Source organism: Vicugna pacos, chromosome 10, assembly GCF_048564905.1.
Source record: "Vicugna pacos chromosome 10, VicPac4, whole genome shotgun sequence".
Lineage (NCBI taxonomy): Eukaryota > Metazoa > Chordata > Mammalia > Artiodactyla > Camelidae > Vicugna > Vicugna pacos.
In genome coordinates this window covers 19,336,619-19,350,453 of record NC_132996.1, presented here as the reverse complement: position 1 = coordinate 19,350,453, position 13,835 = coordinate 19,336,619, and the positions used below count along the sequence as shown (strand labels likewise).

The 13,835-nt window shown below is 39.1% G+C and overlaps 1 protein-coding gene across 1 annotated transcript in view; it reads left to right on the top strand.

Annotated features, from left to right (window-relative positions):
- The window catches only part of ANKRD42 (ankyrin repeat domain 42), a 47,954-nt gene that overhangs the window by 29,192 nt on the left and 4,927 nt on the right, over window positions 1–13,835 (top strand). The window contains exons 10-12 of the mRNA XM_072970712.1: window positions 2,588–2,763; window positions 5,903–6,029; window positions 9,001–9,145. Of these exons, the coding sequence (XP_072826813.1) occupies window positions 2,588–2,763; window positions 5,903–6,029; window positions 9,001–9,145 (448 nt within the window). The remainder of the gene's footprint in view (window positions 1–2,587; window positions 2,764–5,902; window positions 6,030–9,000; window positions 9,146–13,835) is intronic.

Below are 13,835 nucleotides of genomic sequence, written 5' to 3'. Positions count from 1 at the left end.
TAAAAGTTGTGCATGAGGCCTGACAGGATATAAGGATCTAGTTATTCATGCCCTGTAATTTTTGTTTGTGAGTTCATGTTCCGTAAAATTTTGTTTGTGGGATCATTTTGAGATCTTGGAATGTAGTTTTGTTTTACCACATACTGGCATCATTATCAGCTCAGGTCCACTTTATTTTTATTTTTTAAAATAGCTGTATCAAGATATGATTGGCATACAATAAAGTACACATATTTGTACAGCACAAACTGATGAATTCTGATATATGTATACACTTGTAAAATGATCACAATCTAGATCGTGAACATAGCCATCACCGCCAAAAGTCACCTTGTGCCCCTTTGAAATCTCTCTCCCACTGCTTTCCACTGCCTCTTTCCCAAACAGACATTAATCTGCTGTCACTATAGATTTGTTTGCATTTGCTAGAATTTTATATAAACAGAACCATACAGTATATACTCATACATCTGGCTTTTTTCACTCAGCATAATTATTCTGAAATTAATTCATGTGTAGTAGTTCATTTCTTTCTTGTTGTTGAGCAGTACTCCACAGGATGTAGAATTCCACAGTGTTCCATAGTTTGATTATCCATTAACCTGTTGAAGGACATCTCGATTGTGTCTGTTGTTTGGTGATTATGAATTAAGCTGTTATAAATATTCAGGTACAGATTTTTGTGTGAACATAAGTTTTCAGTTCACTTGGGTAATACTTAGGAGTAGGGTGGCTGGGTCAGATGCTAAAGGGTGTGTTTAACTTTGTAAGAAACTGCCAAAGTGCCTTCCAAAGTGACCACACCAATCTGTATTCTTACCAGCAATGGATAAAGAGTTTCTGTTGCTCCTTATCTTGCCAGCATTTGATATTGTTAGGTTTTTTTTATTTTTGTAATTCCAATAGGTGTGTAGTGGTATCTCACTGTGGTTTTAACTTGCTTTTTCCTGTTGAAAAGTGATTTGGGGCATCTTTTCTTACAGATCTTTGCCATTTGTATATTTTCCTTTAGTGAAGTGACTGTTGAGATCTTTTGTCTACTTTTAAAAATTGGGTGGTTTTCTTATTGTTGAGTTTTAAGAACCCTTTCTATACTCGATACTAGTTCTTCCTCAGATTTTTGTTTTGCAGAAATTTTCTCCCAGTTGTGTCTTGTTTTTTCATTCTCTTAACAATGTCTTTGAAGAGCAAACTTTTTTTTTTGTCAGTCTGCTCTTTTATAGGTTATGCTTTTAGTATCATATCTAGGAAATCTTTGATTAACAGAAAGTCACAAAGATTTTCTCTTTTGTATTTTCTTTTAGACATTGTGTAGTTATAGGTTTTACAGTGAGGTCTATGATCCATTTTGAGTTAATTTTTGCATATAGTATGAGATATGTTCCAAGTCCTTTTTTTTCTTTTTCACATGTGGATATCTAATTGTTCTAGCACCGTTTGTTGAAAAGGCTGTCCTTTTCCCAATGTATTGCCTTTGTGTCTATGTCCAAGTCAGGTGTCCATGTATGTGTGGGCTTATTTCTGTACTCTATATTTTGTCCATTCATCTATTTGCCTATCTTTATATCAGTATCACATGGGTGATTCAGTACTATGGGTGTATGTAAAGTTATTCGTAATTTCTGGCCCATATTTGTCATTCTTGCACCAAAATGCTAAGTGTGAGTGTAGTTGTTATAGATTTAAGCTTGAATCTGGTGTACAGTAAGTACTCAGTAAATGATAGCTGTTAAGTTACAGCCTAGTAATAGAGATATTAAATTCTACTAACCTTTCAACTTCCTGTGTTTATTACTCTATCGTTAATGATTTGCAGCACCTGGTGAAAGGTAAGGATATCTGTGTGTGTGTGTGTGTGTGTGTGTGTGTGTGCATGTGGTTATGTAAGTGTGTGAAAAAAAATAGGATGTGAGGTTTTTGTGTTTAGCAGTAACTCTCCGTGTCCTAAGAGAAAGCATTAAACATTTTAATTAGCAGAACTGGGAAAAATATGCAGATTACATACAGTCACACACTAACTCAGAAAACCAAGGGTATATTACTAAAAGCTTCATAGAGATGTGAGCAAGATCAAAGAAAATGAAAATGTGGATAGAAAAGTCATTATGTTTAAATTTCAAAGCCATGCTGAGTGCTTTGAGGGTTGAGGAAGGATGGCAATTAAGAGGGCTAGAGCTATAGTTTGCCCTAAAAGTGGGACAGAACTGATTGTACAGTCTAAGTCAGGCCATCAGGGAAAAGGCAGTAAATACAGATAATCGAGTAGGGTGGTTCTGGACTTCCTACTCAGTTGAGCAACTCTGTGTGGTGTCACACTAAATACTCTTTTGATAGTAGGTCTCCTCTTTCAGTTGGATTTTTGCCAATAAAAATTACCGAATCAATCTTTTAACCGGATGTCTGGTCCTTAGTTTCCAGTAACTGAGTTTCCCACGTGGCTGGATATGCATCAAATTGTCACTGATCTTCAGATTCAGTTTTGCTCCTTTCCTGAGTTGTAGAGTGTAATTCCCCAAATTAAGTGCAAACTACAGTATCAATTTGAAAAAGACGGTGGATCTTGTTAATTACTAATTCTTTTCTACAGGTTTGCCCATTTAGCAGCAGTAAAGCTATTGGAAGGACTACAGAAATATGATACAGATGATGAGAATGAAATTGATGAAAATGATATGAAGTTTTTTATAAGACACGGTGTTGAGGGAAGCACTGATGCCAAGGATGATTTAGGTCTCAGTGAGTCGGATAAAACAGATGCCAGAGGTAAGTGTGCCAATTCTTTTGTGATTTATCATTTAAAAAATACCATAGCCCGTTTTTACCACAAATTTGGGAATCATCCAAAGACAACCACCATCTACCAAGTAAACTACTTTGATGTTTTGGGGGGAAACAGAGCTAGTACAAATTTTTGTACTAGGGGTTGTTGAACTTACAAATAGTGTAAGACATGACCTCTGTCCATCGAAGAGGGAAGGGATATTTTCATGTCATATGACCCTAATTTCACTTCTCATGATATTGTCAGAGAGTCGTGGTTCATGTGACTGGAGAAGAACTGAGTCAGTGGCATTCTTAACTAGGAGAAAGGTGAAAAGGAGCTGTTTGAACCGAGGTTAACCAAAACAAAGGCAGCTGGAGTAAAGTGAGCAGAGCTTGGACACTGGATTCAGACCTCAGAGCATCACCTCTTTCTAGCTGTGTTACTCTCTTAGCCTCAGTTTCCTCATCTATAAAAATGAGACTGTTCACATCATGTCACCCGCAGAGTTACTACACAGTTGAAATGAGTGCACTAGAGAACAGGAGATGCCCGCCCATTGCCGAGGCTTCATAAACGTCTGTCCCCTTCCTCTGGATCTTCAGAAAGTGTCTTCAGTTATTCTGGCAGGAAGAACGAATTGTACCAAAACTGTATTCTCCAAGGAAAACTTCCAATTCATGTCTAAATTAAAGAAAAATTTTTAAAAAGAGCTCCCACAACATTGCCAGGCAGAGCATCACTCTCCAGGGGACGGTAGAAGCCCCTTCCCTGGTAAACGCAACCTGAGGATGCTCAGGTCAGGGTTCCCAACCAGCAGCCCTCTGAGGTCCCCCCCGTCAGAATTTCCTGACAGCTTTATTTATTTATTTATTGTTATTTTTCATATATTTTAATTGAAGTCTAGTCAGTTTACAATGTTGTGTCAGTTTCTGGTGTACAGCACGATGCTTCATTCATACATGAACATACATATTTTCGTTTTCATATTCTTTTTCACCATAAGTTACTACAAGATACTGAATATTGTTCCCTATGCTGTACAGTATGAACTTGTTGTTTATCAGATTTTGTGAGCATCCTCCTGTATTTTGAAGCGAGAGACACTCTGCCAGAGTTCAGTAGGTGGTCTGTGTGATTCAGTGGGTTTGTAGATGCAAGTCTTGGTGCATTGGGAGAGAGCGAGCTCTGAGTCTCTCTACTCTATCATCTTGGCACCTCCTCCCTGACAGCTTTATTTTAAATAACTTTACCAAGATATAATTCATATACCATTCAATTTACCCATTTAATGGTTTTTAGTATATTCTCAGATATGGGAAACCATTATTACAATAAATTTTGTAGCACTTCCATCATTCCAAAAAGAAACCTCACACCCATTAGTAGTCAGTTCCCATTATGCTTACCCTCTTCTCCCTCTCCCTTAAAGCCCACGCGTTAGGTAACTGCTAATCTACTCTGTCTCTCTAGGTTTGCTTTTTCTGGGCATTTCACATGAATGGAATGATACTAGATGTGGTCTTTTGTGACTGGCTTCTTTCACTTAGCATAGTGCTTTCAAGGTTCATGCACATTGTAACATAGATCATTACTTCATAGTTTGTTCCTTTTTATTGCCAAATGATATTCTTGTTTGGATATACCACATTTTATATATCCATGCATCAGTTGTTGGACATTTCGGTTGTTTCCACATTTTGGCTATTAAGAATAATGCTGCTATGAACATTCGTATACATGTTTTTGTGTGTACAATCCAGCATCCAGTCACCTTCAGTGACGAGGAAATCCCTATTGCCCAAGTGGCCCATTTCTATCTTTTGACAGGGTCCTTGTGAGGATTAAAATGTATAGGGTACTCAGTGTAGTGTCCTGCACATCATAGGACTCCACAAATACATGACAGCTCTTACTGTTTTTGTTGAAAAGTTTCGCCTTTGTTGACTTAAGATCTGTCTTCCTGGAGCTAATCCCAGTTACTCCTAGCTCCTACTTCCAGTGACTCCATAGAACAGCTCTTTCAAAACAAAGCCTTCAGATATTAAATTATATAATCTAAACAGCAACAATTTTTTCAATTTTATGTAACATTAAGAAAAAAATCCCCTCTACTTGCTTGCTAGTAGTTCTGGTGGTTCCCAAACCTGCCTGCCCATCAGATTTGTCTGAGGAGCTTTTACTAAGTACTGATACCTGAATGTGTAGGACTGATATATGGGGCTTAACCACGTACATTTAAAAAAGAACCCCAGTTGATTCTGTTGTATGCAGTTTGGAATCTGCAGCTCTAACCTATTGACAGATAAATCAGAGAGGTGAGTGTGAGGGAGGAGAGGCTGTGGTTTGCTAACCTGGATGTAAAGCAGAGTTCTGCACTGATGACAGTTTGGGCAGGTACTTACTTGTTGAGGAGAGTTCTCCTGTGCATTGTGAGACACTTAGTAGCGTCCTGAGCCTCAGGATGCCAGCAGCCTGTTTCCCTCCGTCCCCCAAGGTTTGACAAGTGAAAATGCCTCTAGATATTGCCAAGTGTCCCTTGGAGGAGACAATCACCCCAGGCTGAGAACCCGTACCACAAAGGATAGAAAAATCATAGTTTTGATAGTCGGAGAAGAGCTAAGAGCAGCTCTCAACATACTTCCTTCTCAGTGTCCCCTTGTGTAGATATCACAAGTGACTGATCATAACATTTTGGGGCTAGATTAGTTCTGGTTTATTTTAAATAAATCAAACATTTTAGTTTTTCTAATTTTCTAACATGCAGTAGGTTATGTGTGGTTCTGTAATACACCACTAGTCCTAAACACTGCGAGTTTTTCTGCTTTCTTTTTCTTCTCTTTTCTTCCTCCCCTTACCCTCCCCCTTCCCCTTTCTTGAGATATTACTAGTCATAACAATCTGATACATTCTCCAACAGCAGGAAAAGAATCCTCCATTTAGGTGTTTCATTGCTCTTACACCCTGATGTTCTGCTGCTGCTATCTGTCCTTCTGTGTCGATGCCACCGTCCCTCCCTGCCCTCCCCCAGACCACACAGACGCTGGCTCTACAGGAGGAATATACCGTAGGACCCGCATCCTGTGCGGACACGAGCTGCTGTCTGTCTCAACCAGGTTCCTGTTCCACTATGTCTTGCAGTGAGAGCTTACAAGAAAATTGTAGAATTGAGACACCTCCTGGAAATTGCTGAGAGCAACTATAAATGCTTGGGAGGAGTAACAGAAGAAGATTTAAAGCAGAAGAAAGAACAGCTCGAGTCTGAAAAGTAATGTCCTCCAAACTCTAGTGGTTTGTTTTTACTTACCTTTCTATATGCTACTTGAGGGTTTGTTGATCAACAACTTTTTTCCTCCCCGCCAAAGGGTGTGAGTTTCCAGCCTGTTTTCCTCCTGAGCCCACAGATGGCGTTAAGATTTAAATTGTAAAATATACGTAACATAAAATGTATCATCTTAACCATTTTTAAGGTAGGAGTCAGTAATGTTAAGTACATTCACGTTGCACAACCCATCTCCAGAACTCTTTTTTGTCTTGCAAAGGAGTTTTTGGTTGGTTGGTTGGTTTTGTTTTTTGAGACCACAGCTACTTTGAGCTTTTCAGCAGTCTGTAGCCATCCCTGTCAAATGGGATTGCTTGCTCACAAGTCTGCGACCCAGTCCTGTGTTCACTGATGGCAGTACCCTCAGGCTGCACTCGTGCCTGGAGGCAGTGAGCGCCTCCATAGCCCCTCCCCTGTCATTCCCTGCACCGGAAGCTGGCTGTCTGCACACTGGGTACCGCTACCTAATTAATGGCTGCTGGGATAGGGGACTCCTGGTGCTTATTTCCTCCCACTGCCTCACTACTTTTCTGTGTGCTTTCCACAGTGGGTGGGGAACAATGGGAGAAAGGAGGGGAGACAAAAAAAACAGGTCTGTAAGGAACGGTGTGCATGGATTCTCCACTTTCCCTTACTGTTCCTTTGGTTGGGTTTCTTCCCCTCACACTCTTAGAACCTTCTGTTTCCCTTTCCTCCATCCTCTTCCGAATCTAGCCTGAGTAACAGGTCTGGTAAATCTATACAGAGTAACATCTAAATCTAATCTTTGTTAAGAATTAGTATGTTATCCTTCCACGGGTACTTGGGAATCTGAACAGAAGACAAAACCTTAAGCCAAAATATTCCATGCTCTTGGTTTTTAGACACTAGGATGTTCTGGCAGATCAAAAAAAAATTTTCTTTGTATCAGAGGCCCTCTTGGTATCTTACAAATCACATCACATAAGTAGCTCTCCAGTGCCTTTATATTGGTTTTTAAGCATTTGAGACATAGGATATTTTCAGTATTGGCCTCTGCCTAAGAACCTGGCTAAAAGTTCTTAGACTCCATGTAGTCTAGAAAAGTGCTTTGCAGTGGAGTATTATTTCTCAGAAAACAAGCTTTACATTTGCTCTCTGTACTTCTCTTCCAAGGCAGATACTACTGCTAAGGCTGCTGTGTCACTGGTGAGCACTGCTACATGCAGGGCACCAGAGAAGCCGCTCACGTGTATTACTTCATGCCAGCTTCACAGCTCCACCATCTGTCGTCTCACTACTCAGATTAGGAAACCAAGACTTAATGTAGAGGTTAAGTAACTTGTATAAAGTCACAAAGGGAGGACTAAGAGTTGGAGGTGGAGCCAGGATTTGAGCCTGAGTCTGTATGACTCCAAACCTGTTATCCAAGGTCATTACGATTTTAATAGTTTTTAATGAAACTTTTCATTCTAATCTTCATGTTTCAGTGTAAAGAAAACCTGGGTAAGTGTTGGTTTGAGGGATGTCCTCTTGATGATGATGTTCTCCATGGGTTAGATGAAACTCAGAATACAACGAAACATGGTTGTATTATTCTGTCCTGGGGCTGATTTTCTTTTCTTGCTGGATTGAGTTTCCACAGCTGCAGCTCTTCTAGCCTGTCCCTAACCTCAGCCCACTCACTTCCATACCAGAGCCACTCCTGTATACTCTTAGGTCACTCTCCTAGAGACCTGACACCCAAGCCAGCATGCCCTGGGAGTTCAGTTCCCCTCACCATCCAGCAATATGGCAGGGAAAACCCTGGTTCAAGTCATAGCATCACTTGTCTGGATTGATTTTAACATCTTCCTGGTATGTCTCCCAACTTCCAGTGCCTGCTCCCTAGTCCCCCACTCCATACCCTGCAGTCTGTTAATCGTGTTAAAACGAAGTCAGATAAATCTCACATACTGTTGACTGAAAGAAGCCAGGCACACAAATGTACATAATGTACAATTTCATTTATAACCAGAGGCAAAGCTGATCTAACGTGATAAGTATTCAGAACTGTGGTTGCCTGTGGGAAGTGAGGATTGCCTTGGGAAGGGCAGGGGGGAACTTTCTGAGATGATGGAAATATTCTATTTTATATCTTAGAAGTGATGGTGGATACAAAGGTTTACACATTAGTCAAAACTCATTGAATTGATCACAGTGTTTGTGTATTTCACTCAGTAAATTTTACATCATTAAAAAACAAGGAAAAACAAAACAAAACAAAAGGAAATTAAGTCAGACCATGCCCTCCAATGGCTTCCCATTTCACTCAAAGGAAAACTTAGTCCTTGCTATGGTTAGAAGGCCCTGCTTATTCTGGCTCCCTTGTACCTCTCTGACTCTCCCTTTTACACCTTGAACTACTTCTCCAGCCACCTTGGCCTTCTGGTTTTCTTCCAGTTCACCGGGCATTCTGCATTAGGGCCTTTGCACTTGCTGGTCCCTCTGTCTGGAATGCTCTTCCTCCAGATGTCTACTTGATTATCTCACCCATTATCTTTATCTTTAGGACTTGCTCACAAGCCCCAGTCTCAGTAAGGCCTTCCCTGGCTACTGTGTATGAAGTATTAACCCCTTCTCGACAACATTTCCTATTACTTTCTTGCTTTATTTTTTTCTCCCTTAGCATTTATCACCTTCCAGCATACCATATATTTACTTACTTATTTTCTTTACTGTCTACCTTCCTCCACTGCTAAGGTAAGCCCCATGAGGGCAGATTTGGCCTGTTTTGTTCACTACTCCTCTATCCCCAGTGTCTAGATCAGTGCTGGCTGATAGCAGACTCTCCATATATATTTGTCCAATCAGTGATTTCTTCATTTGCCTTAAATATAATAGATGAATGCTTTTCACTATTACCAAAAATAATTGCTAGTTGATACTGGAGATTGATTGAAATTTTTTTTTTTGACAGGACTATCAGAGAGCTGCAGGGCCAACTGGAGTATGAACGGCTACGTAGAGAAAAATTAGAATGTCAGCTGGATGAGTATCGAGCAGAGGTGGATCAACTCAGGGAGATGCTGGAAAAAACTCAGGTTCCCAACTCTGTGGCTATGGTTGGTATCCTTAACACATTTATCTTTCTCAAGTAGTAGTATAAAAGAGTAGCTAAGAGCCCAGGCTTTGGATGGAGCTGTCTATCTGTCTATCAGAACAGCAGCTGGGTTCTCAAGTGTGCTGTAAATGCTACTGTTCTTATTATTGTACCATATAAGGAAAAAATTTTACTATAAGCACAGTAATCAATGAGGATTCTAAGACAGCTAGAGTATGTATATTTTAACATTTTAAATATCCAAAAAAACTGCTTTGAATGGAATCCATGTAAGAAAGCTTCAGATCCTCAAAAGAGCAGTTTGTTTCTTTTTTTAATTGAAGTATGATTGACATGCAATATTATATTAGTTTCAGGTGCACAACACAGTGATTTGATATTTTTATACATTATGAAATAATCACCACAGTAAGTCTAGTTACTGTTTGTCATCATACAAAGATATTACAGTACTATTGACTATATTCCCTGTGCTGTGCATTACATTACTGTGACTTTATTTTTATTTTTAAAAAATTTTGTTGAAGTATAGTTAGTTTACAATGTTGTATCAATTTCTGGTGTACAGCATCTGTTCTAGTCATACATGTATTCGTTTTCATATCCTTTTTCATTATAGGTTACTACAAGATATTGACTATAGTTCCCTGTGCTATACAGTGCTAGGTCCATCCATGTTGCTGCAAATGGCATTATTTTATTATTTTTTATGGCTGAGTAGTATTCCATTGTATAAATACACCACAGCTTCTTGATCCAGTCATCTGTCGATGGACATTTAAGTTGTTTCCATGTCTTGGCTATTGTATCTAGTGCTGCTATGAACATTGGGGTGCATGTATCTTTTCAAATTAGAGTTCCCTCTGGATATATGCACAGGAGTGGGATTGCTGGATCATATGGTAAGTCTGTTTTCAGTTTTTTGAGGAATCTCCATACTGTATCCATAGTGGCTGCACCAATTTACATTCCCACCAACAGCATAGGAGGGTTCCCTTTTCTCCACATCCTCTCCAGCACTTATTGTTTGTGGACTTTTGAATGATGGCCATTCTGACTGGTGTGAGGTGATACCTCATTATAGTTTTGATTTGCATTTCTCTGATAATTAGTGATAATGAGCATTTTTTCATGTGCCTATTGGCCATTCATGTATCTTCATTAGATAATTTTTTTCCAATTTTATTTTATTTATTTTTTAAGTGACTTTTTTAAACTTTTTTTATTGAGTTATAGTCATTCTGCAATGTAGTGTCAATGGATAATTTCTTGTTTAGGCTATGACTTATTTATAATTGGAAGTTTGTATCCCTTAATCCTTCATCTAATTCATTCATCTTCCCACCCCCTCTCCTCTGTTCACTGTATGCGTCTGTTTTGTTATGTTTGTCATTTATTTTGGTTTTTAGTAAGAGCCTACTGTATTTGTCTTTCCCTGACTTACGTCACTTAGCATAGGTCTATCTATGTTGTTGTAAATGGCAGGGTTTCATTCTTTTTTATGGCTGAGTAGAAAGAGCAGTTTTAAGAGTAGAAAGGAGCCGGTGTGAAAATCATCATAGCATCTCTTTGTTCAGATTACACAGTAATAAAAACCAACCTTTGTAACACGTCACAAAATTCTTTGACCTGTTACAGTGTGTCATTTGATCTGCTCCCATGTAACATACAACAAAACCAAGGCTCAGAGAGGTTAAGTGACTTGTCTAAATTCACACTGTAATGGTGGGATCAATATTCAATCTCTATATATTTTATTTTGACTCTATAGCCTTCGTTCTTTTTATAATTCCTGGCTGGAATTATGAATTTGGAATTCAGAATATAGTGCTACAATACAGAAAAATGCTTAGAGTGGCAAATAAGACAAGTATGTAGAAGGAAGCTAAAAAGAAAGTGATATGAGAAATAGATACAAAGAACAAATACGGAAGAGATAGTGGAGTATAAAAAAATAGACTGAAAGTGACACCCAGTAGTGCTTGTATTTCAGGACAAGAGGAGAGCAGGCGGAAAGTGGTCTGGGGGCACTTTGCCCCTCGCTGTCCTCTGCTGGTGAACACAGCCATGATGTGGCACACATGGACAGTTCATGTGACTCAGTGTAGGGGGTCAGATACGCTTTGTACTTTCCTTCTATGGGGAAATTTTTTCTTCAGTTCTTGCAGGTGAGTTAATTTTGTTCTAGATCTACATGACCTCAAATGTTAACTGTAATAAAAGCTTCCTGGCTGCTTTTTATTTTGTACAGACTAAATCATTAGTCTCTTTAATAACAACTTAAAAAATATTAAAATAACATATGTGCTTGTTGTAAAATGTTAAAAACAGGGCAGATGTTCCTCCCTATTACCAAGTTCCACTCTCCAGGGGGAGCTACTGTTAACAGTTTGGTATGTCTCAGAGTAGACAACATTCTGTTCATCTGCAAGAACATATTTCTATATACAAATTCAAACACTTCCTCTGGGTTTTGGTATCTCACCAGTGCTCAATTTTCCAAGGGATATAATTAATCATAATCACTCTCTTCATTTTTACAATAATCATCTTATGCTACATTTAGCCCCTGGGTCATTTCAGTATGAGAGGCCAGCCTGTACAGTCATGCGGTGTTGGCTAGTGGACACCCACCTTTAATAAACCGCCGCTGACACTCCGCTTCCGCTCCCTCTCCACCTCATGGCAGGAACTCTGCTGACCCCGTCTCCTCAGAGGCAGGAACGCATGTTGTTCTTTGCTAGCTGCCTAGATCTTTTGGAGATCAACCAAGCTGCACCCCTTTTGAGTCAGTCCAAATTGATCGTCTACTTGGAAAATTTTTGGTTTTTAGGTATATAAAAATATTCTTTTCTTGCCCAGAAGTGTCTGTTCCCAGGGTTGGGTTTGAAGTCACACTCCTGAGCACATCCTCTGTAAAACCTCGCTCTTTACCTACAATGCGGAGGCTCTCAGGAGAGCTGACTCAAAGTCCTGCACCCTGGGCCCACCAGGTTCTGCAGTCCTGCCTTAGGTTACACCAGTTTTTGTAAACGAGCAAATGTCACTGACCTCTCATGGCAGCTGCTTATTTTGTTCTGCAAAAGCTTCTGGCTCTCAATATACTCATCTGTAAAATGGGGATAAGACTTACTTCATGGGATGGCGTTGACCTTAGATGAAGCAGTGTAGAAAGCCTGAGGTATTTTCTGCCTAGCAGTAGTCAGGGTACCATAGTCTCCCTTCCTCATGGCTTTTCCTTCCTTCCTTCCTTTCCATTTTCTACATTTGAATTGTTTCAGCATTGTTAGTGGGTGAATAAACATGTAGAGCCACATGCATCTGAGAGTAAGAGGAATTAGTTTATTTTGGAGTCTAAATATATAAAGTGTAAGTAAAATGAACTTTTGATTCAGTGCTCATTTATAGACTCTTGAAGAAGCTCTGACTAAATCTTTCTCCTGCCACCTTATGGTAAGGACCTATGATTGCATACAACTGTATCTTTAAGAACTTTTCCCCTGTAAAAGAACCCATAATAGAGTAATTTTTAGCCAGAAAAAAATTCTGAGGATAGTTTGACATAATGCTCTTAAATCTTTTTTTAAAATAATGATTGGTTTTGATAATAGTAACTATTTTTATAGTGCTTTCACACATTATCTCAGCCTGAATTAACCTACCTCACCTGTCTTATTTTTCCTATTCTCCCACATGTAGCCTACGTTTCCCGAACTTGGCCGCCCCTTTCTCACCCCCAAGCCTTTGTTTTGTCCACATGCCTTGAAGGCTCACTGTCAGCTCTGCCTCTCAAAATCCTCTAGGAGCCATCTGGTTTGTCCACCTCATCCTAACCTCCCTCATTATGTATGATCTCTCCCTCTCTCAGCAAGCCCTTTGTACTGCTCTGACTGCTCCGAGGGCACCTCGTCATCCGCATTATAGTTTAATTGGATACTGTACCCCCAGTGCTGGAAAGTCAAGTTCTGTGAGATTGTCTAACTTGCCTTGATTAATAACATATTCATCGACAACAGTTACTGAGTACTTGTTACATGTTGGGCTCAGTGCCAAGAACTTTGTATCTGGAAGATGTCATTATCTTCATTTTACAAATAAGAAACCGAATCTCAGAGAAAATAAGGAATTTGTATAAAGTGAGACAGCTTGTTAGAGGGGTAGCCATGAGTTGAACCTAACTGCCCAGCCCCAAGCCTGTGCTTTTAATGACACTTATTCTTGCCATTATAGCCCTCAGACCCTTCCTGCTCACTCACTGTGCTTGTAAGAAAATTTATTTTGAAAAATTGATCTTTAAAATCTTTTGATGGTAGCTTGTCAATAGTTTATTTATGAAAATTTAAATATAAAATGTAATTTGATAAAGTGTTACATTGGAATTGTACACATTAATTCACCATTTATTTCAAGATGTGTCTTAAATATAAAGTTGAGGTGATGAAGTTTCCAAAAGATAACGCAGTAGGATATCTTTGTGACCGTGGGGTAGGAAAAAAGTTGATAGATTCAACTTTATTAAAATAAGATTTCACTTCATCAGGCACAACATTAACAGATTGAAAAGGCAAGCCAAAGAGTAGGAGAATGTGTTTCCTTTCTTCCTATTTTCCTTCCTTGTATCTAAAAGTATAAAGAACTTATACAAATCAATATAAAAAAGACAGGCAACAGGTAAAAAACTGGGCAAGACA